We start from the raw sequence: 24,220 nt of genomic DNA on the forward strand, positions 1-24,220 counted from the left end.
AATCCTTCGTGCTAAAAACACAAGTTTCAGTGTTTCTTACCACAATCGCTTTAAGTGCTTTTCAAAGATTCATTTGCATTTTTACCAAAAATTGGTTCCAAAAACAATTTTACCAAAAACGCTTTCAGTCATTTTAAAAGTATTTACAAACGAGACATAATTGAAAGAAAATGAAATAAACAAGGGTTAAATGGGTAATTAAAAAATGAAGTGACAAAGGGAAAAGCAACTAATCAAGTGTGGTCTACCATGTGAAATTCCACCAAATAAAATACAGCAAAGCAAGAGAGCCAATAGTACAGCAAAATGATTACACTCCAGAGACAGCAGACCTACTTTCATTACAAAAATTAACACACATGATGATTTTCAAGTCATGGACCCCACACCTCTTGTCCCAATCAAAGGTTGGAGCTGCTCAAGAATTGTGATTGACAAGTGGAAATCCATCCAGAAGATCAAAACCTCATGAACCTCCAAGACGGAGGACTTTCATGAAACAGGAATGCCATCATAACAGTATCTCAAGCTAACTACACCTCGTGCTGCCACGTAGAAAAGTTAGGATGTATGACACTGCGCGGCTGGCTCGGGATACTGCTCTAGTGGCATCCCCGTAGTTGTACATTTCTCTCCATATAGGGACGACAGTTCTCAGATGTATTTACAGGGGAAAATTGAAGAATATGTAGAATTTTGTCAAGCTCATACTGCGCCTAACAACCGAAACATGACGATGGACGAAACAGCAAGGAGGAACCATGAGATGAAAGCAAAGGCAACGGCGATTTGGAACCTGCTGCATGGAAGATGCATTGGTGGCCTGCAGTAATTCAAATCCCTCGAGTACAGAACTGTCACCCCCGCTGATGAGCATGCAGCTGCTAATGACAGAGTAGACGTCACCTGCATTTTTCATTTTTGTTAAACATGAATTAGTTGATAACCGCTTCGGTTTTTATACATCGAACCATAAACAGAATCAAAACTATGAAGTAAACAATCTGTTTAGTAGTGGTAGTGCAATACCTACAAGAAACGGTTAAAGCACAATGAAACCTTTCATTTGGGAAGGTGATACTTTCTTTCCGGAAAATTTTAGTAAATATCATGTATTGTAGTAGTCTTAAGTGTAGCAAAGGATCACCCGAAAAGCTTTATTCATTTCTAAGTTAATCAGTATCCTGAAGATCACACAACGGAATTGAAGTTATTTGACTGACCATGTTTTCTCAAACATTTTTCCGCTACTCAGTTGTCCTGATGATCCAACATTTGTTCCGCGTGATCAGGATAAGTTTCAATTAATAAGTGCATAAATTATCTATAAACTTCTCCCAACATCTCCAGTCCATCAGAAATCATGCATAACCCTTAAAATTAACGATGCCACACACACTTGTTTCTGAAGACTAAATGCAAAAAACAATCCATAAATAAATGAAGAAACTTACCCAATCCCCGACAACAAATAGGCTCACTAAAATGGGATTCTGCAAGCTTCTCTTCGACCTCAAAGCATGTAAATCAAGGCAAGCAAGTCCAAAACTCCAAACAACTTGAAGCCCCATTGATGCAATTAAATAGCTGCATCCACATAAATGCAGGTAAGAATTATACAACTATTCAAACCTAGAAGCATGTAAACTTCAAACCATTTACGGGAAAGGATATAAAGAACAATCTTACTGCATGACAGGGGCAGCAACCAATAAATTAGCAGATTATAAGTCCTAACGCAAGTATGCACCAATGGACACATAGTGGACATACAGGCAAAGACATGCGACTCTATGCACCTTAAAAGTTAGGCTCACAAATAACACTTCCAAGTTCTATGAACACAACTGATCAATAAATTGAGGTGGGAAGGTGTTGCTACTTATCAGAACACATACAAACTAAGGAAAGGCTTTATGAACCGAAAATCAAGTAAACACACGTTAACACATGAAAACTACACGGTCACAATATCTCAAGAAACTTCGTCAAACCTCTCTATAAGTGGGAGAATTGAAATCATTTGTTCGTAAGGGAAGAAAATCATTAGCTACCAAGGAAGCAGAATGGTAGGAATGACTTCATTGACTTGTGGTTATGTGATAGAGAGAGAGAGAGAGAGAGAGAGAGGTCATTGAGATGACTTTTCGGAATGCTGCAAAGAGAATTATAGCTTCAATTCGCAGTTGTCACCATACAAAGACATCTTATGATGTTCAGGTTTCTGCAAACAAAATAAGGTGGAATAACGTACGATTTTTTATTCCTATGTGGAAGGTATAGGTTCAATAGGAGGAGATTCTTATCCTTAAAATGTACAGATTTAAGCTCAGAGATCAACAGACGAGGGTAGATGAATTAAACAAAGGCCCAGATCAACCATAGAAAAACTCAAGAACCAAGCATACATTAGTAAGTGATTAGTTTAACATTTTACGACAAACCTTGGTAAGTGAATAAATAAGAGCGAAAACAAGGGTAAGGGCAACAACATGAAATTTGCTTTTACCACTTTCAGAACCATTAACCACATTTCTGAATACTAAGAGACTTAAATTTGTTCTCTTTTACTTCCTCCTCATTAATTTCTATGTAATTGGTAAAGAGAAACGCTAAGGAGACTCTCTAAAAAATGAAACTCTCCGTACTCTCACCTCATGTTTTTTGCAGTGTTTTATAATCTTTTGGCACGAAAATTGCGTTAAACTATGAGGCGTCAGAGAGTCCGAGTCTCCTTAGCATTTTTCAATTGGTAAAACTTAGCAAGGGAATCCGATCCACACCACTTTCCTTTCTAATTAAACCCTTTTTTTTTTCTTTCCCATTAATGGAGAATCCCAGCTGGGTTAAATTTTGCTACAAATTGAACAAATCCGAAATCGATCGATAAAAACTCAACCATTTCAAAATACCCACCAGGGGAGAACAGAATCTACGAAAGTTTTCTTGTAAAAAATGTAAAAAAACAGAAAGACATAATAAGAAGGGGAAAACAAAATACCAAAATGCAGTGGCATTGAAGAATCCATGAGCAGAGAGCATCACCCCAATAGCAGCAGCAGCAAAACAGCACTGCCCAATTCTCAGTGCCAGCCCACTCACCTTCCCTGGGCTCCCAAACAGCTTCTTCATCCCTTCCCTTCACTCTCTCTCTCTCTCTCTCTCTCTCTCTCTCTCTCTCTCTCTCTCTCTCTCTCTCTCTCTCGATTTTCTCTCTCTAAGCTCAAAGGGACCGTTTTCTGAGTCCTACAAATGAGCCCTAACTTTCATATAATTCCACCATTAACGCAATAAGAGCTAAAGAACTCAACTTTTGGAGGGGAGGCTTAAAATGTGGGATCTTCAGAGATAAAGGTGAGATTTTCGGTTGAAGAAGAAAAGAGATGTCTGACATGGAATGGGATGGCAGCAATGGGGAAAGGATCTTTCCACCCGGACACACAATCCTGGCTTTTGAAATTTGATCTAACGGTTTCAAACATGGACCCATTTAAAAAGTTATAATAACATAAACCGTTAGATCAAATTTCAAAGGTTCAGATTATATGCCTCGATAGACTTGGTGAAAAAGATCCCATCCGGATCATTTCCCGGCAGGAATGGAATGCTTTCATCATCTCTCTTACTGAGAGACTGCTTTATTTCTCTCTCTCTCTCTCTCTCTCTCATGGGTCTCTCTCCCATTGGTCCTCCATCAAATATAAAATATAGTTAGATTTGGGCCCTCAATGTGAAGAAAGTAGAAGAAAGGAATTGCATTTTATATGGGCCCTCAATATAAAATATAGTTAGATTTGGGCCCAATAGGTTGATTGCATTTTATATGAGCCCACTCAAATTTTTTTTTTTTTTTTGGATTTTGTTATTTGTATCTCTATTTTTACCTCTTACAAATCCTCATTAATTTTTAATCATTGATTTTTTTCAATTCTTCTGATTTGACTTCCAAAAAATGAAAGAGACATGTGAGAAGTGAAAATAGACGTGTATATTGCATTACCTATTCTTTTTTTTTTTTTTGGTGGAGAAAAATTCAAATTTAAGACATCAAATAGCGACTTTACGGGAATGTAATCAAAATTCAGAATCAAATTGCGGAATTAGATTCCGATTATGAGATATACTTTCGTTTATTGAACTTGGGAATTCAATTCCTCGTTTTGAAGGAATTGGACTCCATAAAACATTGGTCGCAAAAGTCTATACAATACATGAGACCGCAGAGAACCAACACCCACCTCACCATAAAGGCCACCGACTTCAACGCATTTCAACCCTAAACCTCTCAAGGCGTCGAGAGAGAGGGAGAGAGTCCTGTTTCTAAAATCCTAGCTAAACCCTCGCCTCGCTTCTCCTCCAAACCAAATGGCTTTCACTTCAATTCTCCGCCGATCGGCCTCCTCCCTGGCCCCACTCGCCAGCCGCCTTGCTCGTGGCCAGCGGTCTTACCACGGCGCTGTTGCCACCACCGTCAACCACTTCAATTTCTCCCGAAAGCACACTCAGCCGACCCCTTTCGTTCCCACCCCTCGATACTACTCGAGCCACAGTTCGGACCAGTCTCTGATCAGGGTCATCGAGTCGGAGATCAAGTGCGCTGAGGAGACCGAGGATCTCGACAAGGTGAGGTTTTTTAGTTAATTTTCTCTTGCATTGTGGACTGTTTGGTTTCTGAGAAAATTTGGGGAAATGGGCAAGAAAATGAGGGTATGGTGGCTCTGTTGTGTTTGGCTTCTTGGATTAGGAAAACCCCATCTCAATTAAATTGAATAATCGTGCTTGGGAACTGCTATTTTGAAGTGAATTGCAGAAATTGAAGGATTTCTTGCGTTAGAGTTCATACTTCCTTAATTTAGTTCAATCATATTTCCCTTATGTTCGTTTCCTTGATTTTGATTTGCCCCTTGAGATGTATATATTTCGAAAAATTGGTTCTTGTAAAAGAACTACATGATCTCCGAATGTTAGTAATAGATGTTTGTGAGTGATGTTGGATAATTTGTTTATGTTGGTATTTGTTCATGGATTGTGTGAGTGTTTTCGCTCGTGGTTCGATTCAGCAGTAGATGTTTGAATGTGTGTTAGTGATATTTGAATTATGTGAGATCACTAGAATTATCGCTACTCGAGTGCTCAATTTGTAGGTTGAGGAGATTCCATCATCCTTTCCTTTTAAAATTGAAGATACTCCCGGAATCCAGACGGTGACGCTGAAAAGAACGTATCAAGGTGAAGACATACAGGTTGAAGTTCACATGCCTGATCTAGTCACAGGTGAAGACGACAACGATGATAACCAAAATGATGACAATGATGAACACGCCAACCAATCCAGCATCCCGTTGGTCGTAACTGTCTCCAAGGGTAACGGACCAGTTCTCGAGTTTAGCATCACTGCTTACCCTGATGAGTTTCAAATTGACAGCTTGGCAGTGAAAAATCCCGAAGATTCCGAGGATCAAATTGCCTATGAGGGGCCTGATTTCCAGTAAGCATAAATTACTAATACTTCTGCAGCATTAATCAAAGATTATTGTATATGTAATTCTCTCGAATTCACGCAAATGTCTGCTGTATTGCAGTGATTTGGACGAGAACCTTCAGAAGGCATTCCACAAGTATTTGGAGGTGAGAGGAATCAAGCCCAGCACAACCAATTTCTTGCATGAGTACATGCTCAACAAGGACAGCAAAGAATATGCAAACTGGTTGCAGCAACTTAAGCGCTTCGTCGAAGCGTAAAATTTTTACCGTAAGATGTTACCTGGTAGAAAAGATTGCGGGCATGGTTTAGCCTGCGTTTTTGGAACTCTTACTGAACTTTGAGGGATGTGGTCTTTTGTTGGGAGGCTTTTATGCAAACAATAGTTGCTTTTCGTATGAAAATAACTATTTAGGCAATCTCTTGTGCACTCACTATTTCATCAGAAGTATCTCAAAATTCATGCTACATGTCCTCGACGGATTTTCGTTTCTTGCGATGTTCTTGGTCTCACTTGTGTTTTCGATCATTTTTTTTTTTTTTTTTGGGAATTAAAGTTTGAATAAAAATTATTTACGTGACACAACAAATAAAAAGACCGTTTCCTGGCTTATAATATTTTTCAAACGGCTTAATGTTTGGATTGAAAATACTCGTGATGGTTTTTCTTTTGTCCAAATTTAAGTTCAGTAAAAAGTATGTGACCATAAAAATCGTAAAACCGTAACATTTTCAACTTTTGATTATTAGGAAACGGTTGCCAAACTTTTAACGTGTCATAAAGACAAGCGAAAATTCTACTATGCTCCTCTATGGCGTGCACCCGCGCAATAGATAAAAAGACGATGAAAAGAGCAAGTAATGAAATGATTTTATTATTTTTCTAAAAGAAAAAAAACAACAGAAAATTTTTATGAATTTGCTACGCTAATATGAGTGGGGATAAACTACGCATCATATTTTAAAGCAATAATACATGATAATTTATTCTCTGTCCATCTCTCTCACAAGTGACCACCTGGGAAGATGGAAATGGGAGATGGACGGCTGTGATTGATGACAAATTTAGGGCTCAATTGGGAGGTCCTTGTGTGTGTAAGTAATCCCCTTATCACCGTCCACAATCTGTCCATTTCCTCGCAGAATCCTGCACGTCCAATCAAAATACTAAAAGTCAATATTTTTGTTTTGGACAAAGTGGGGAGTGCCTTCTTCAAGGTGCTTCTGTACTTCCAACCGAAAATGTACTGACATGAACTGAGGTTTCTTACCATCGAGTTGTTAACAATCCTTCTACTCCTACCGGACCCCGAGCGTGAATTCGACTTGTGCTTATCCCAACCTGTTGAGCAAGGGAAGATAGTTAGATACAGTACTCAAAACCTTGGCATATAACTGTCTTCAAGAATTACTGCTAGATCATCTTTCTACCTCCGCACCAAGTCCAAATCGAGCACCATCGCAGAATCTTGGGCTTGCATTGTGGAAAATAGCAGCACTGCCAACGTTTATAACAATCAACGTTACTGCCAACATCACTAAAGAGTGAACAAGTAGGACCTTTTTTTCTGTCCAACCATTTTAGTTGGCCTGACTCTATGTAATTGCCTCTGATTACAGAATATTCTGATTGATATGGAAAGCATAGATCCTCTGAAAAAAGACCGGAATCATTCATACCTGTCGACTTGACCTAAAAACGCATCCACAACTTCTTGGTCTTCTGCAATGATGCAATCGGTATGTGCACTGCAAAATGGAGAAAAGATAAACGACAGCTTTATACAATTGATTGACATGTAATCCATTTAAAAAAGGAAACTTCGACATGCCTTCCATGTTCATGTATATGACCAATCGCTGCATGCACATCGTCAACAAACTCAACAGTGCAAGCCATTGAACTGTACTCATGATGGAATGAATGCGCCTCTGGAATCCTGAGCAAGGCATTTGCCCTTGGTCCACCATATAAAGTAACACCTGCACATGATACCCGAGTTTAATTTCTTTAAATCCTTCTGATGGCATGTTTCACTGAAACAATTTTTGTTGGCTTCTCTTTAAAAGTGTGTCCCAAGCTTGGGTGGGGGGTAACAGAATATTGTTCTGTTACATGCCTGTGATTCGAAATTTTCAGTAATTCTCGTTCTCAACAGGTAAAAGGCATATGAACAGTATCAAGTCTCATCCACCTCAATGCCCTTGTTTAAAACAAAAGAAGTTTTTTATGCATGAAAATTGTACCTGCAATGCGAAGCTCAACAACAAGATCATAAAATGCAGTTGTACTCTTCAAATCGTTATGGACAAGAAGTGTTTCCTGAGAATAACACACACAACAACAAAGTGTTACAAATGATAAATTAGCAATTACAAAGTACGTTCTTAACTGCAGTAGAAAGATTGTAAGATGCCATCGAAACATATTATCATCCAGAAATTGTAAATTACAGATAAATTACCATTGCATTACATGCTGCTGGATAATCTATTTTTGCATCCAAAACAATTCTCTTTGCCATATCCATATTAGCAGACTTATCAATATACACGTGGCATATTCCATCTGCATAGAAAACAACACATTTGTTCTCTTTACTATGGCAGCCGCCATCATATTCTCTCACAAAACAAGAATACAGGAAAAATGGAGCACATAATGCAATTATTTATAAGTGAAGAATAAATTTAGTAGTTCTAACCGGCATGACCGAGAACTGGAATCTTGGTCGAATTCTTGACTTGAGAAACCAGTTTATTGCTGCCTCTTGGGATCACAAGATCAATCACGTCATCATGCTGGAAATAATTTTTTAGTTAGTACTAATTATGATCTGAAATCGACTGAGGAATTGGGATTATCAGTCTATGCTCTACTCACCTTAAGCAAATCTGGAATCTCTTCTCTTGAAGTCACAAGTCCAATTAGTTTTCCACCAACACTCTCTGGGATGGCTTCGGTGATAATCTACATATTTTTTATGAAAAATACTTTTAATAAAATGATTACTTCACTGACAATGCAAAAAGGGAATGCAAATATAAATTCTCTATATATTTTGTACAAATCATTAGATTGAGAGAAACAAACCTTGTGCAAAATTGCATTTGATCTCTTAGCCTCCTTTCCCCCCTTCAAGAGAAGTCCATTCCCACTTCGGATTGCTAATGAAGCTATCTATTCAATCATAAAAAAAATACAAAAACCCTTAGGCGTATGATGAGGAAGAAATGCAAGTCTTCTCCAAAGCATAAAACTAATGACAGAGACTCAATATGAGCTTCGTGAAACATTTAAAATAAAGAACCAAAAAAATTCTTCCTCAAAGTCCTTGTCTAAGGTTTTTTAATGAGATCTGATTTCCAAGCTGTTAGATTACAGATGGTATTGAGCTGCATCTTTCCCACTATGCATCTCAATTGTCCACATTTATTTTACACTTGGACAAACAAAATTTAAATGACATAAGATAACATGCAGTTTGATATTCCAAAGTTTCACTGTATACCTGTACTAGCGCTTCAGGACGGGACTCAAATACAATCAGAAGAACACCCAGTGGGCTTGATGTTTTCTCCAAGACAAGACCATCTGCAAGCTGGAAGCAAGTGTTACCAACAGAAGCATCATTTATTAGTTATCAGCACAACAACAGATTATGGTGCCCCACTTGACAAAGATAAATGATTTCAGTTGCAGATTATAGACTATGTATTACAGAAATGTCAATAATCGCAAATATCTCTAAGTAAGAAATTGATAGTGGAGTTAAAACTCTTGTATTTGATCTCTATCTATTGTTTTATTTGTTTGTCTTAAATCGTTGTCCACACTCTTGAGAGCATTGTTGTGTAAGAATATCATAAGCCAAAAATAATGATCCTTATACCACATCCCATACCTCAGTTTTTTTCAAAACACGACCAATTGGATCTTCCATGTTTGCAAGCACACGTATAGACTTTGCAAGACTTGTAATCTGCAGTATGAGCACATTTCAGAAAAGAATTAGAAGGGGACCCCAGTTTCAGAAACAAATACACAAAGTCTAGTGAGCAATTGTACAGATTGGCATCAAACATAAACCAAAAGGTAGTGATAGTAACAATAATACAAAAATGAATGAAACTAAACGTTTATCTAAAATAGCAAAGAAGTTGGCTCTCTTGCCTTCCCAGGCTTCAGAGCCAGCCGAGATATAAGTGATTTTTCATATCCCGCTTGTTGTGCCTCTGAAACATCAGCTTCATTTTCAATGTTGATCAATTTTACATTTGTTTCAAGGGCATCAGCTACATCCAGAAGAATTTTTTTCCTTTCTTCTGAAGTCATGGCCTGCAGAGGAAGCGTTACCAAGTTACTTGTTTTGCTAAACTTAGTAGATATACGTTGCTAAATAATTATGGGAGTAAGATTGTCAACGACTGCAGAAGTATTTATGAGCAGCAGTCAACATATTAAACTATGTAATCAAAGCAAACAAAGCTACCTGAAGCCGTCTGGAACTTTCCCTAGCTGCAACTGCCATCCCTCTTGCATCAATTTCTTTAACTGGTGCCCATAAGTGTGCATCTTGATGAAAGAGGGTACCAATACGTTGCCCTTGAAGAACTTTAAAGATGTTTCCAGCAGCAAACCCACTTAACAAAGAAAGAGATTAGTACACAGTCAAGGACAGCATATCGAATTTAGATTGCAATGCCATTAAAAACAAAAACTACAAGTATTAATTTAAAATTTTGGAGTATTTGGTACTCTAACTTGTAAGAAGGATGTGAACCACATATTTCTTATTTATCAGTGAATTTTCACCAACCAGAAAACTAACACTACCCTTGAGTTTTCATAAACCCTCCCATGTAACCTCATTATCATAGACAAGTTGAATGATGATTTTTCTTTTAAACTATAACGAAATGATATAAACATGACATTGAATTTGTATAGTTAAACTGATGCCACAGAATAGCGTAGTTTATCACTCTGATGACACAACCAAATATCAAAACACACCTGGTGATAACAACAGGGATGCCAGCATAAGCTGCATTGACAGCAGCTTTTACTTTAGCAGTCATACCTCCTCTTCCCACTCTAGATTTGTCTCCGAAAGTAATTTCAGTCTGATGCTTCTCCTTTATGTACGTATGGATAAGTTTTGAACGTGGGTCACTTGGAGGCCCACTATATAGACCATCCACATCACTCAAAAGAATAAGAAGATCAGCCTTTAGCTCCAAAGCCAGTAGAGCTGCCAAACTGTCATTATCCCAAAATATACCATATGAATCCTGCAATGAGTGGAATATGTATCGCATGAATACACTTAAATTCCTTAGTGTTTAGAAAAGGAAAATAAGTATGAGATAGTGTAGGTAACGTATTGCGTTCTTAAGTGGTCCCAATATTTCGTTTCTTTCTTTGTAATCACTTTTTGATTCCCATATTTCCTTTTGTCCATATCCATAATAGCAAGACTAAGATTGTGATAGTCCTGCCCACAGAATATCAGTACCACAACAAAGTGATAAACACATCAACCATAGAAGAGTATTAAACCTCGTAAGGAGCTCTCCTCGTACTGACTGCGTCGTTTTCATTAAATATAGGAATAACCTTCAGAGATAACAACGATTTCATAGTTTCACTGAGTTGCTTTCTGAAATCTCTATCCCTAAAATCGCTGTCTGTTACAAGAAGTTGAGCTGATGACACATCCAACTGCAAGGGAGAACAAATGAGGCTTAGGAAAAAGAAAAAGATAAATTGAACTGAATTGGGCAATAATTAGAAAACTCATATATCTGATGATCCAGCTTTGCTTGTAAGATCTTAAATAACCGAACGTCAAGTCCAAATCAAGGGTTCGATACAGCTTGAGAACAGATTTAACAGAGGATCAATGCGTTCACCTGACTAAACAAGGTATCGTAGAGAGCCATCAGACAGTTCTGTCCAACAGCTGCACACGCCTTCCCATCAAGTTCAACGTGTGGTTTCTGGAGATCAGCAAAGCTGCAGCAATTCAATAACTACCAATTAGAATCGAAATTTTTCAGACATAAGAGCCTCTAAAGAAAATATCTTTAAAGTTATCCAAACAAATGGCAGCAATGTCAATTAGGGACACGATACGAACCTGCTGTTAACTAATTTCCGGTATCTGAGCCGCTGTCTGCCGAGGCCCACAGCACCAGATGACACCAATATAATCTCATACCCTTGAGAGTTCAACTCCTTCAGCTGCATTTCATATCAAATTAACATTTTCAGACCCGAAAAAATGCTCAATTGCATCAGCAATCAATACAAGGGTAAATCAAAGTGTATTGTTCCTCAATTTGCATACCTGCTCACAAAGTGCGCCTAATCTTCCAAGAGCAATTCTTCCGTCGTTTCGAGTCACAACGGCAGTCCCGACCTTCATAATCCAACCAAAACATCAACAAAATATTAATCTCATTACTAATCATACTACTAAAACTCTGAAGATATCAAATTTTCTGCTTCAAATCTTTTGGGGAACTAAAATTTCAATAAATATCTACCAAAAAGACTTCAAATTTGCCAAAAATAAGCTTGTTTCAAGATCCATTGAGTTCAAAAATGAAAATAAAACTATCTTTTCGAAAAATGACAAAAAAATTGAATTCAGAAATGAATGATTAATGCGGGAAAATATGTACCTTGATAACGAGGCGCTTAACGTCTTTGAGGAAAGCTCGAGAACGATCCACTTCCTCCATTTTTTACTGGTGGAGGTCGGCAGTGGCGAGTCAAAACTCAGTCGTCAGAACGAGGCAACTCGGAAGCGCGCGGGTCCTTCTTTTTCGGTTATTGAGAGATTTTTTTGGAGATATTTATAAGAAAACTAATGAAAATTAGTAAAATTAAAGATAAAATAAATAAATTATGATTGATTTTTTAAATTAATTTTTCGTTAAAGTAAACACTACTGTGAATTTCGTACTGAGCAAGCAAAGTTGGAGAGACGTTGTCATGCGGGTTGGTGTCTTTCTTTTTGTCAACCATGAGGGTTGGTCGGGTCCGAGAGACGTTGTCAACTTTGCTACCATAGGTGATTAAAATTGTTCTAGTTCAAAGCATATTATCAACCCTAGAACGTATTAAAATATGTTTAAAAAAATAATTAACGTAACCTTAGATACATTCTTAATTTAGTATTACGGTGTACTTATTGTATGGTTTAGCTCCATTTCATTCTCATTATGATAACTATACCCCTCTCCTTATATCCAAAAGCTATTTCTTATTCCTTTTGATAAGTGCATTATTTGTTATTATTTCATGTCATTTATCCCTATGTTTTGTTAACGAATTAGTCTTAAAAGAACCATATTACTTTCCTTTCTTCAGTTTCAGCCAATCTACGCATGCATAACATTTTTGGTGATAATTCGACTTTCCAAAGGAGTTTTGATGCAAGGCCATTTGGAGAAGGAAGCTAAGAGGCTGAAGATCGTTGTGTCCGAATATCATAATTTTCCATGAAGCCAAACATTCCAGTTTTCAAAGTTAATCCCGCAAAAGTAGTTTTCCTGTCAGAACTGCGTAGCTGTGGGAGAATGGCGAGTTGAAGGCTTTCCCGATTTTTCCTAGTGGTGTGCGATATATGCCTGGAAAGATAAGAGATAAAGCTACGTTTTCCATATTTTTACAGAATTTTACAGAAGAGAAATCGACCTCAAAATTGGCATGCAAGTCAGATGACGTGTTTCCCAAGCCAAGAAAGATTCTTTCTAGTTTCTCTCATTGATTATTTAAGAATTTGTTTCTTTTAGGATAGTTTCTACCAGACTTTTTAGGGTTTTACTAGAATAAATATAGTGCCCTAGGATATCTCAAAGAGAGAGGACTTAATACACAAAAATTCGTCCAAAGTGAATGAGGGAAGCTTAGCGTGCTTTTACCATTCTTTTTCGGGTTTTATCTTCTTCCATGACTTCTTTTGTGATTTTTATTATGACTATGTGTAACTAAACTACTTTTCTAAGGTTTATGATAAAACATGACATGATTATTTCCGAATTATCTTGTTGATTATTGTTTGATTACATTCCATGTTTATTTCTTAATCTTTGTGTTCAATTTATTCTAGTTTCGGATGTCCTTGTGACTGGCCATCATTGTGAACTTGTTTCTAGATATCTAGATAAATCTAAGAGGATGACCAATCAATTAGATTTAATGGAACTAAGATTAACAAGAGTAGACAAACTAGTGAGGATCACCAATATCAAACTAGTCCTACTTGGTTGACATAATTCTTTAGTGCTTAATGGGTTTTTATGTGTTTAACTATATGCCTAACCAATAGGATACAGTTGTCACATATACACACACGAGTTGATGCCTGACCATGGATTAATTCATATCTTAGAAAGAACAACCTTAAATATTGGCATGGTAATTGGATAGTAATCAACTTGAAGAAAAGGGAATATGATTGTTATTGGTGGATTCATGACCTTAGGCTATCATCATATTAATTTCTTTAAACCTTCATTCGTTGTGTTTTCGTTATTCATATTCCTAGTTTGATTATAAGTTGGAGTTTTAATTATTTTTCGTAATCAATTAATCAATCATTTGTTTCTTAATTAAGTTAAGTTTCGCGTAATCAGCTGGTTGAATTGGTATTAAAAGTAATCTCTATAGGATCAACCTCGTATTTGCATATATTTCTACAATTGATTCATGCGCTTGCCAGTTTAATTTGGTTTAAATTAACCTATTATTTAGGTTAGTTTCAGTATACATCACCTTTCATTGGAAGAGTTCAATTTTCGTGAATGTTAAATTACTGACGAAAACTAATCATGCTTATGCACCTTGTTACAGGTTCGATCTTCATCAATACTCTTTTCTCCTAATAAATAACTATTTAATCTACTAACGCTATTATTCTACTAAGAATATTAAAATGATTAAGAGTGACCTGATACAGAACAAAATAAAAATGAACTGTTCTAAAAGTACTCCGGAACTGACATCTAAGAGCATCGTTAGATGTTAGAATTTTAGATGAAATGTCACTATACATATTTGACATCAAAAGTTTATCAAACTGAAGTGTTATTTGCTGAATGAATTTGAAGGCTTTGTGATTAGGAGTCAAATTGGACATCAATGTCAAATTTATTTTTAATTCGTTTTAATGGTGCGTCTTTTATTTTACCAACATTTCAACCAATAAAAATTATGTTTCAACAATTTTTTAATAACTACAATAATTTAAAACTCTATTTAAATAGGAAATTAACATTTAACAATTTGGTTAGAGAAACACAAAATTAGACATAGAACTTTAAATTGTCACATAATCATCAATTATAATTTAACTCTCGTAATTTAGCATTTGTTTAAAAACGGTCTAAAACATGTATTGCCCACAGAGACACTTCCCTGGTTTTACTCACCAACTCAAAGTCATGAAAGTGGATTCTTCCCATTCACATTTAAGAAAAGTTGTCTCCATCAAAATTTTAGAAACCAAAACACGAAACTCAACCCAACCATGCGTAAGTAACTGTGTACTAATCAAACCATTAATTTCCTAACATGGCCGAGTTTCCACATCCCACCTCCACTCCATTCGGTGTTCCCATCCGAATAAACTAGTTTCCGTGATCGATTCGACCTGTAAACCATTTCTATTTATATTTATAACCAAACAAACACGTAACGATTTAAAAGGGGTTTAATATCTTTGCAGTGCGGACTCGACAGCCAACGCTCGACATCGACAGGTAAAGGCAGATAGCACGTTAGATGGTGGCACGTCTTAACAGACTCAAAGACAGCGGAGTTTACCCACCTCTCGAGTTCTTAACTTGAACGAATTGTACTGTGGGTTCATCTGGACGTGTGGCAATGTGGAAGTGTGACTGTAACATCCCGTTCCGGGATTTTTAAAACTTACGCGTGAATTTACAATTTTATCCCCCTAGTTGTTTCTACGTGTAGTTTTGTGTTGTGTGGTGTAGTAGGACCACACACACACTCATACACCTCGTTTCACTCTCCCGGGATTCCCTCCCTCTTTTCCCTCATTCCTGTCTCTTCTCTGTCTCTCCTTTCTTTCTTTCTCTCTCTCTCTCACTCTCCCCGAGTTCTTCTTCTTCCTCTACACACGGACACACATACAAACCTACTCAAATCTTCACCAAACAAGAAACCAAGACCACCATCGTGTTCGTGGAGCTGAGAGGAGTTCAAAGGTGCCATTTTCAGGTAAGAATATAGATGTTTTCACGTCGATATCACAATGGCCGAATTATTGCACTGTTCATGCAAACCTAATCTAGCTTGTTTTAGGAGATTCTAAGCTTGTAGATGTGTTTGTGAGGTCCCAAGGAGCCTCGGAGTGGTTCGTTGGGTGAATTTGGACGTTGGGAAGGCTAGGTTCGAAGTTGGCCGAACTTGGATCGTTGTTGCAGGTGAGATTCTTTGATTTTTAGGCCTTAAAACTAGTCTAACGTTGTTCTACTAGTTCTAAGCTTCATTTTGGTATAAAGATCGTGAAAAATGGTTGAAAAACGAAGGAGAAAACAAGGTTTGAAAATTACCCAGTTTTCCGGCGCCGTCGCCGGCGCCGGAGGTTCGCCGGAGAAGAAAGAGGAATATTCTGTTAAGTCTAACGGAATATTCCTAACGGCAGTGGACGGAATCTGGTTAGATTTGACGGAATATTCCGTTAGTTGACGGAATATTCCTGACGGCGTCAACTGACGCCGTCAGTGTGCAGTGCACGTGGGCCGCGCGTGGGGGCGCGTAGGTCCGTGCGGGGTCAGGCGCGTGGGGGCGCGTGCGTGGTCCAAAAATTTTTCTAAAAATATGTGTGTGATCCTGAGGTTGTGTAGATCACATTGGTATATTCAATTGTCCAAATTGAGCAATGTATGAGAAGTTATTACGAGAAGTTGCTTAGGTGCTTTTAAATTAATGTTTTCGTAACTTTGTCGCGTATAGGTGATTCGTTTTCCGAAGACGAGCGTACGCACTCGAGGCAGGGGGGCTACGACCCTTCTAATTATCAGTGAGTGGGCTTTTGTTTTCCGTATATACCTATATACCTCTAAATTCCCAGAAATAGAATAGAAAAGGTTATTTGTTTTATGCCATGCATCATATGAATGACGTTTACGCATTATCACGTGCATTGGTAATTGGCATACATTTATAAATGTGTATTTGGTGCTGTGGACGCACAGGTAAGTGCCAGGTAAGCGGTATTCATGTGGTTATGCATTCCTGTTTATTATGCAATAGTAGTCTGAAATGCTTAGAGAGCTCATAATCTGCACCCCCGGTGTTAGTGCTCCCGCCCAGAGAGGGGCAGAGTCCTTCACGTGTATGTTCACCAGCACCACACGCTCGCCTTGGATCCAAGTTAGGTGCAAGCCTTGTCGTACAGACCACATTAGGTGGCTCCGACTCGTAGGTGACCCGCGATTATTCGCACAGTCTTCACGTGATCGTAGCACTAGAGCGTATATATTACACCCAGTCTTGTCGTACAGACCACGTTAGGTGGCTCCGACTTGTGTGCAGATTCAGATATTGAGTTGAGATTGGAGCTCTATATGCAGCGGTACATGTCACGTTAGGTGACTCCCGGCTGCCAGATTATGTTATTGATGTGAATTACGCTTGAGCATTTATATTTGATTATGAGATTTTGTTGTGGCATATTCTCAAGCATGAATGGCATATTATGGAGCATGAATGGCATATCATGGAGCATGATTGACATATCTATACATACGTATATATGTTCATTTTCTGGGAAGTATACAGGTTTTACGGCGAGGGGTTAGATTGTGTTTTGCTAAAGAGTTTTCAAAGAACTTTGTTTTTGCCCACTCACGCTTTTGTTTTTGCGCCCCTCCAGGTTCTAGTGGTCTAGAAGGTTCGGTGGTTTTCCCCAGAGGGCGTCCCGGCAATTTCTGACAGACACTCACCATTGTAGGGTCACCTTCGGGTGTACATATGTCGTATCTTTTCCTTTTGGACTGTTGTAGACTTGCTCTGAATTGTGTCTCACATACACTAGTACTTTGTATGTTATTAGGTTTTTAACTATTCGTACTTTATATTACCTTCTTAATTAGCTTCCGCACGCGCACATGGTTACGTCACCTTCGTGTGACGGCCAGCACGCCCTGATCTCGGTCGGGGTGTGTCAGCTTGGTATCAGAGCCTAGGTTTGGCAGTCCTGTGTCTTTGTGAGTATTCTAATAGTTGGTGTCTTCTGTCAGAATCATGCCGCCTCGTCGGGAACCACGTCGCTCAGATGAGTCTAGTTTTCCTGATCTTACTCAATTGGGGGAAGTGATTGATACAGCCCTTCAAACAGTGATGCGCCCTCCCCAGAGGACCCCTCTGGAGACTATGTATAACCTGAAGTTGGATAAGTTTAAAGGTAACGAGGGTCACGAAGGCGCAGAACGTTGGTTGGAACACATAGAGAAGACTTTCCGTGTGTTACATAACCAGGGGAACCTTCCTATGGATAGGTGGGTTGAGACAACCTCTTGGTTTCTGGAGATGGAGTCTGCAGCTTGGTGGGAACAAGAACTTCGGAGGTTGACTCCAGCTCAGAGGACCGATTGGAATGTTTTCAAAGACGTGTTTCAAAGGAGATTTGTACCCCCTGAGTATATCGACCGTAAGAAACAGGAATTCACTGAGTTAAAACAGCGAAAGATGACGGCTAACGAGTACTATCGTAAGTTCACTGATTTGTCTCGTTACTATCCTGATGTCGCTGGTAATCCGGCGGAGATGCTTCGTCGTTTTCGCTTGGGCACTAGGAAGAGATGGCGTTCTATGGCCACTACTACTCACTGTGAGTCCTACCAGGATTTTTATGAGATACTGTTGAGGATAGAGGACTCTGAGAATATGTCTAGTGACAGTGACGAAAAGAAAGATGACAGAGGGAAAAGTCAAGTGTCGCTTGGGCCTCGCCAGACTCAGAACTTCAAAAGGGGTGGTGCCAGTTCGAGTTCGTCTAGTGGTGGTTTCAGTGCCTCTGGACAAGGACGTGGAGGTAGGTTTTATGGAAGTGCTCGAGGCCAGAGACAAGGTGATGGTGGCCGAAACCGAATCCCATTTTGCCGTAGATGTAATAACCGACATTTCGGCGAGTGCAGACGTGGCAGCGGTGTTTGTTTCACATGTGGACAGTTGGGACATATAGCGGTGAATTGTCCCCAGGGTCAGCAGCAGAAGCCACAGCAGACCTTTATGCCGCCACCTGCACCAATTCGGCAAATCCAGGGTCCGAGTAATTATGGTCAAGCAGGTAGAGGTGGTGCTTACCACTATCAGGGTGATGTTGTTCCCTATGCCCCGGGACCGTATCAGTACCCCCAGGACCCGTATTCACAAGGTGGTTATCCCCCGTATCCCAGCAACTACATGCCGTATCCTCCAGCTCCAACGGGTGGTTCTCAGTGGTACCAAGGAGGACAGTATCAGCAGGGGGAGATTGCCACTAGTAGCGCAGGGTCTTCGAGACAGATGGGTCAGCCCAGTCAGGGGCGTGGAGCTCAAGGTCGCGGTGTTCAAGCGAACAGAGGTCGTGGCGGACGACAGCAGGGCCAAGGGCGTATTCACAATATTTCCCTGCAAGATGCTCAGAACAACCCGGACTTGATAATGGGTACGTTAAACATTCTTGGTTATTTTGCTAGAGTCTTAATTGATTGTGGAGCTACACATTCCGTTATTTCTCATACATTTGCTCAAGTAACGCAACCTCGCCCCACACCTCTAGGGTACGATTTAGAATTCGCTATGCCTAGAGGAGAGAGATGTGTTGTAGATTGTTTATACCCAGGATGTCCAGTGATAGTAGAGGGTGTTGTTATGCCCGCTGATCTTATCCCGTTAGATATTGTCGATTTTGATGTGATTTTGGGCAACGATTGGTTGCACTTCTATCGTGCCAACATTGATTGTTACGGGAAAGTAGTTACGTTTCACCGCCCTGGATTACCCGAGGTTACTTTTGTGGGTGAGCAGAGTGGAGGAAGACATGGTGTTATTTCGGCTTTGCGAGCGAAGAAGTTGTTGACTAAAGGTTGTCAGGGGTATCTAGCTCATGTGGTGCTAGAGGAGACCGTTCCTAGTAGAACTGAGGATGTGAGAGTGGTCAGACACTTCCCTGATGTTTTTCCTGAGGATTTACCTGGTTTACCCCCGGATCGAGACGTGGATTTCAATGTTGAGTTGCTTCCAGGTACCAATCCTATTTCTTTAACTCCTTATCGTATGGCTCCTGCTGAGTTAAGGGAATTGAAAGTGCAGTTACAGGAATTAGTGGATAAGGGATTTATTCAGCCTAGTATTTCACCTTGGGGCGCTCCAGTGTTGTTTGTGAAAAAGAAAGATGGGACTTTGAGGCTGTGTATCGACTACAGGCAATTGAATCGGGTGACGATTAAAAACCGTTATCCATTGCCTCGTATTGATGATTTGTTTGATCAGCTGAGAGGTGCTTGTGTATTTTCTAAGATAGACTTGAGGTCTGGGTACTATCAGCTGAAGATTAGTAGGGATGATGTTCCTAAGACGGCGTTCAGGACTCGTTACGGTCATTACGAGTTTCTGGTTATGCCATTTGGGTTGACGAATGCACCAGCAGCTTTTATGGATTTAATGAACCGGGTATTCCAGCCTTACCTGGATAGATTTGTCATTGTCTTCATTGACGATATTCTGGTGTATTCTAAGTCCAAAGCAGAGCATGTTAGACATCTTACTTTGGTGTTGAAGAGGTTGAGAGAACACCAATTGTATGCTAAGTTTAGCAAGTGCCAGTTCTGGTTAGATCAAGTTGCATTTTTGGGGCACATCATTTCTGCTCAAGGTATTCTTGTTGATCCTCAAAAGGTTGCAGCTGTGGAGAGTTGGGAGCAACCACGAACCGTCACTGAGGTGAGAAGTTTCATTGGTTTGGCGGGATATTATCGGAGATTCGTTAAGGATTTTTCGTTGATTGCCTTGCCACTGACGAGGTTAACAAGGAAAGATGTTAAGTTTGAGTGGAATGATAAGTGTGAGCAGAGTTTCCAGCAATTGAAGCATTGTCTCACTCATGCACCTGTTTTGACACTCCCGGACGATAGTGGTGATTTCGAGGTTTATAGCGATGCTTCCTTGAATGGTCTGGGATGTGTATTGATGCAGCATGGTAGGGTGATTGCTTATGCTTCGCGGCAGTTGAAAACCCATGAAATGAATTACCCTACACATGATTTGGAGTTAGCTGCTATCATCTTTGCGTTGAAGTTGTGGAGACATTATCTTTACGGAGAGAAGTGCAGGATCTTCACAGATCACAAGAGTCTTCAGTATCTTTTCACCCAGAAGGAACTTAATCTTCGTCAACGGAGGTGGTTGGAGTTGCTCAGCGATTACGATTGCACGATTGATTATCACCCTGGTCGTGCGAACGTAGTAGCCGATGCACTTAGCAGGAAGTCACATGGCCGTATCAATGCGTTGTACGCTAGTCGTATTCCTCTTTTGGTGGACTTGCGTGCTACGGGAGTAAGGTTAGAAGCAGAAGATCGAGAAGTGGCATTAGTTGCTAATTTTCAAGTTAGGCCAATCTTGGTAGATCGGGTGCTTGAAGCTCAGGTAGCTGATGAACAGATTCAAGAACTAATCCGAGCTCGAGATCAAGGAAAGAGGCGAGATCTCAGAGTTCGTGATTCTGATGGCATGTTGATGTTAGAAGGTAGAATGTTCGTGCCTAGTAATGTGGAGCTGAAAAAGGAAATTCTTGATGAAGCACATATCTCGGCTTATGCCATGCACCCAGGAGCAACTAAAATGTATCATACTATTCGACCATTTTACTATTGGCCGGGTATAAAAAGGGAGATAGCTGAGTATGTGAGTAGTTGCGCTGTTTGTCAACAGGTTAAAGCAGAAAGAAAGAAGCCGTTTGGATTGTTACAGCCGCTTCCCGTTCCAGAGTGGAAGTGGGAAAATATCACTATGGATTTTGTGTACAAGTTGCCGCGTACACATAATGGTTTTGATGGCATTTGGGTGATCGTTGATCGACTCACTAAGTCAGCACATTTTATTCCAGTAAGAGAGAAGTACTCTTTGAGCCGGTTAGCAGAGTTGTTTATCTCAAAGGTTGTGAAGTACCATGGTGTCCCTGTAAGTATTGTCTCGGATCGTGATCCACGATTCACATCGAAGTTTTGGGTAGCTTTTCAAGAAGCTTTGGGTACGAGACTACTTTACAGTACGGCATATCATCCACAGACGGACGGACAGTCTGAGAGAACTATTCAGACTTTGGAAGATATGCTGCGAGCTTCGGTGTTACAGTTCAGTGATGCTTGGCACCAGCGATTAGATTTGATGGAATTTGCTTACAACAACAGTTTCCATTCGAGCATTAGCATGGCGCCATTTGAGGCTTTGTATGGTAGATCTTGTCGCACTCCGTTATGTTGGTCAGAGGTTGGCGAAAGAGTTTTGGTAGGTCCGGAGATTGTCGAGGAGACTACTCAAAATGTTCAGGTAATTAGGTCTAACCTGAAAGCAGCTCAGGACAGGCAGAAAAGTTTAGCAGATCGACATGCTACGGACAGAACGTATGAGGTCGGAGATTGGGTATTTCTAAAGCTTTCACCGTGGAGAGGTGTGGTGCGGTTTGGAAAGAAGGGGAAGTTGAGTCCCAGATACATCGGACCGTACATAGTCACAGAAAGAGTTGGTGAGGTAGCTTACAGGTTGGAGTTGCCTCCGGAGTTGGCTAAAGTGCATAACGTTTTTCACGTGTCTATGCTCCGACATTACGTTGCTGATCCATTGCATGTGATACCTCCTCAACCGTTAGAGATAAATCCAGATTTGACGTACGACGAGGAACCGTTAACGATCTTAGATTGGAAAGAGAAGGTTCTGAGGAACAAAACGGTGAATTTGGTGAAAGTTTTGTGGAGGAATCATTCGGTTGAAGAAGCGACATGGGAGACAGAAAATAGGATGAGGGATTTGTATCCTAGATTGTTTTTCGATCACTAGGGGTTATATGTGGTTGTTTTGAATTTCGGGACGAAATTCTATTAAGGTGGGTAGGTTGTAACATCCCGTTCCGGGATTTTTAAAACTTACGCGTGAATTTACAATTTTATCCCCCTAGTTGTTTCTACGTGTAGTTTTGTGTTGTGTGGTGTAGTAGGACCACACACACACTCATACACCTCGTTTCACTCTCCCGGGATTCCCTCCCTCTTTTCCCTCATTCCTGTCTCTTCTCTGTCTCTCCTTTCTTTCTTTCTCTCTCTCTCTCACTCTCCCCGAGTTCTTCTTCTTCCTCTACACACGGACACACATACAAACCTACTCAAATCTTCACCAAACAAGAAACCAAGACCACCATCGTGTTCGTGGAGCTGAGAGGAGTTCAAAGGTGCCATTTTCAGGTAAGAATATAGATGTTTTCACGTCGATATCACAATGGCCGAATTATTGCACTGTTCATGCAAACCTAATCTAGCTTGTTTTAGGAGATTCTAAGCTTGTAGATGTGTTTGTGAGGTCCCAAGGAGCCTCGGAGTGGTTCGTTGGGTGAATTTGGACGTTGGGAAGGCTAGGTTCGAAGTTGGCCGAACTTGGATCGTTGTTGCAGGTGAGATTCTTTGATTTTTAGGCCTTAAAACTAGTCTAACGTTGTTCTACTAGTTCTAAGCTTCATTTTGGTATAAAGATCGTGAAAAATGGTTGAAAAACGAAGGAGAAAACAAGGTTTGAAAATTACCCAGTTTTCCGGCGCCGTCGCCGGCGCCGGAGGTTCGCCGGAGAAGAAAGAGGAATATTCCGTTAAGTCTAACGGAATATTCCTAACGGCAGTGGACGGAATCTGGTTAGATTTGACGGAATATTCCGTTAGTTGACGGAATATTCCTGACGGCGTCAACTGACGCCGTCAGTGTGCAGTGCACGTGGGCCGCGCGTGGGGGCGCGTAGGTCCGTGCGGGGTCAGGCGCGTGGGGGCGCGTGCGTGGTCCAAAAATTTTTCTAAAAATATGTGTGTGATCCTGAGGTTGTGTAGATCACATTGGTATATTCAATTGTCCAAATTGAGCAATGTATGAGAAGTTATTACGAGAAGTTGCTTAGGTGCTTTTAAATTAATGTTTTCGTAACTTTGTCGCGTATAGGTGATTCGTTTTCCGAAGACGAGCGTACGCACTCGAGGCAGGGGGGCTACGACCCTTCTAATTATCAGTGAGTGGGCTTTTGTTTTCCGTATATACCTATATACCTCTAAATTCCCAGAAATAGAATAGAAAAGGTTATTTGTTTTATGCCATGCATCATATGAATGACGTTTACGCATTATCACGTGCATTGGTAATTGGCATACATTTATAAATGTGTATTTGGTGCTGTGGACGCACAGGTAAGTGCCAGGTAAGCGGTATTCATGTGGTTATGCATTCCTGTTTATTATGCAATAGTAGTCTGAAATGCTTAGAGAGCTCATAATCTGCACCCCCGGTGTTAGTGCTCCCGCCCAGAGAGGGGCAGAGTCCTTCACGTGTATGTTCACCAGCACCACACGCTCGCCTTGGATCCAAGTTAGGTGCAAGCCTTGTCGTACAGACCACATTAGGTGGCTCCGACTCGTAGGTGACCCGCGATTATTCGCACAGTCTTCACGTGATCGTAGC

The 24,220-nt window shown here is 40.1% G+C and overlaps 3 protein-coding genes across 7 annotated transcripts; 1 reads left to right on the top strand and 2 right to left on the bottom strand.

The window, feature by feature from the left end:
* Positions 1 to 230: 230 nt before the first annotated feature.
* On the bottom strand, positions 231 to 3,674 carry LOC137735450 (CASP-like protein 5B2). The gene is made up of 3 exons (XM_068474873.2): positions 3,002 to 3,674; positions 1,455 to 1,587; positions 231 to 906 (listed from the first exon to the last, which is right to left on the bottom strand). The coding sequence occupies exons 1-3, from the start codon at positions 3,130 to 3,132 to the stop codon at positions 706 to 708; spliced, it is 465 nt and encodes a 154-aa protein (XP_068330974.1). The 5' UTR covers positions 3,133 to 3,674; the 3' UTR covers positions 231 to 705.
* A 569-nt stretch (positions 3,675 to 4,243) lies between these two features.
* Positions 4,244 to 5,901, top strand: LOC137734992 (uncharacterized protein At2g39795, mitochondrial). Its single transcript, XM_068474342.2, has 3 exons — positions 4,244 to 4,623; positions 5,145 to 5,488; positions 5,583 to 5,901. Exons 1-3 carry the CDS (start codon positions 4,366 to 4,368, stop codon positions 5,740 to 5,742), a joined length of 762 nt encoding a protein of 253 aa, XP_068330443.1. The 5' UTR covers positions 4,244 to 4,365; the 3' UTR covers positions 5,743 to 5,901.
* Positions 5,902 to 6,334: 433 nt separating this feature from the next.
* On the bottom strand, positions 6,335 to 12,479 carry LOC137733612 (delta-1-pyrroline-5-carboxylate synthase). Of its 5 annotated transcripts, none has more exons than XM_068472745.2 (20): positions 12,173 to 12,479; positions 11,836 to 11,907; positions 11,626 to 11,729; positions 11,399 to 11,501; positions 11,046 to 11,207; positions 10,500 to 10,777; positions 9,976 to 10,126; positions 9,657 to 9,821; positions 9,388 to 9,465; positions 8,995 to 9,084; positions 8,577 to 8,663; positions 8,367 to 8,453; positions 8,188 to 8,284; positions 7,948 to 8,051; positions 7,730 to 7,805; positions 7,315 to 7,465; positions 7,163 to 7,231; positions 6,914 to 6,980; positions 6,754 to 6,824; positions 6,335 to 6,629 (listed from the first exon to the last, which is right to left on the bottom strand). In XM_068472745.2, the coding sequence occupies exons 1-20, from the start codon at positions 12,230 to 12,232 to the stop codon at positions 6,548 to 6,550; spliced, it is 2,154 nt and encodes a 717-aa protein (XP_068328846.1). In that variant the 5' UTR covers positions 12,233 to 12,479; the 3' UTR covers positions 6,335 to 6,547. The 5 variants fall into 5 exon arrangements, 3 of the variants coding, with proteins under 3 accessions (XP_068328846.1, XP_088552792.1, XP_088552791.1); XM_088696666.1 differs by having other exon boundaries at positions 6,922 to 6,980; positions 12,173 to 12,384; XM_088696665.1 differs by having other exon boundaries at positions 6,914 to 7,008; positions 12,173 to 12,384.
* Positions 12,480 to 24,220: the final 11,741 nt, after the last annotated feature.

Source organism: Pyrus communis, chromosome 7 (genome assembly GCF_041283825.1).
Source record: "Pyrus communis isolate YQ-2024b chromosome 7, ASM4128382v1, whole genome shotgun sequence".
Classification (NCBI taxonomy): domain Eukaryota; kingdom Viridiplantae; phylum Streptophyta; class Magnoliopsida; order Rosales; family Rosaceae; genus Pyrus; species Pyrus communis.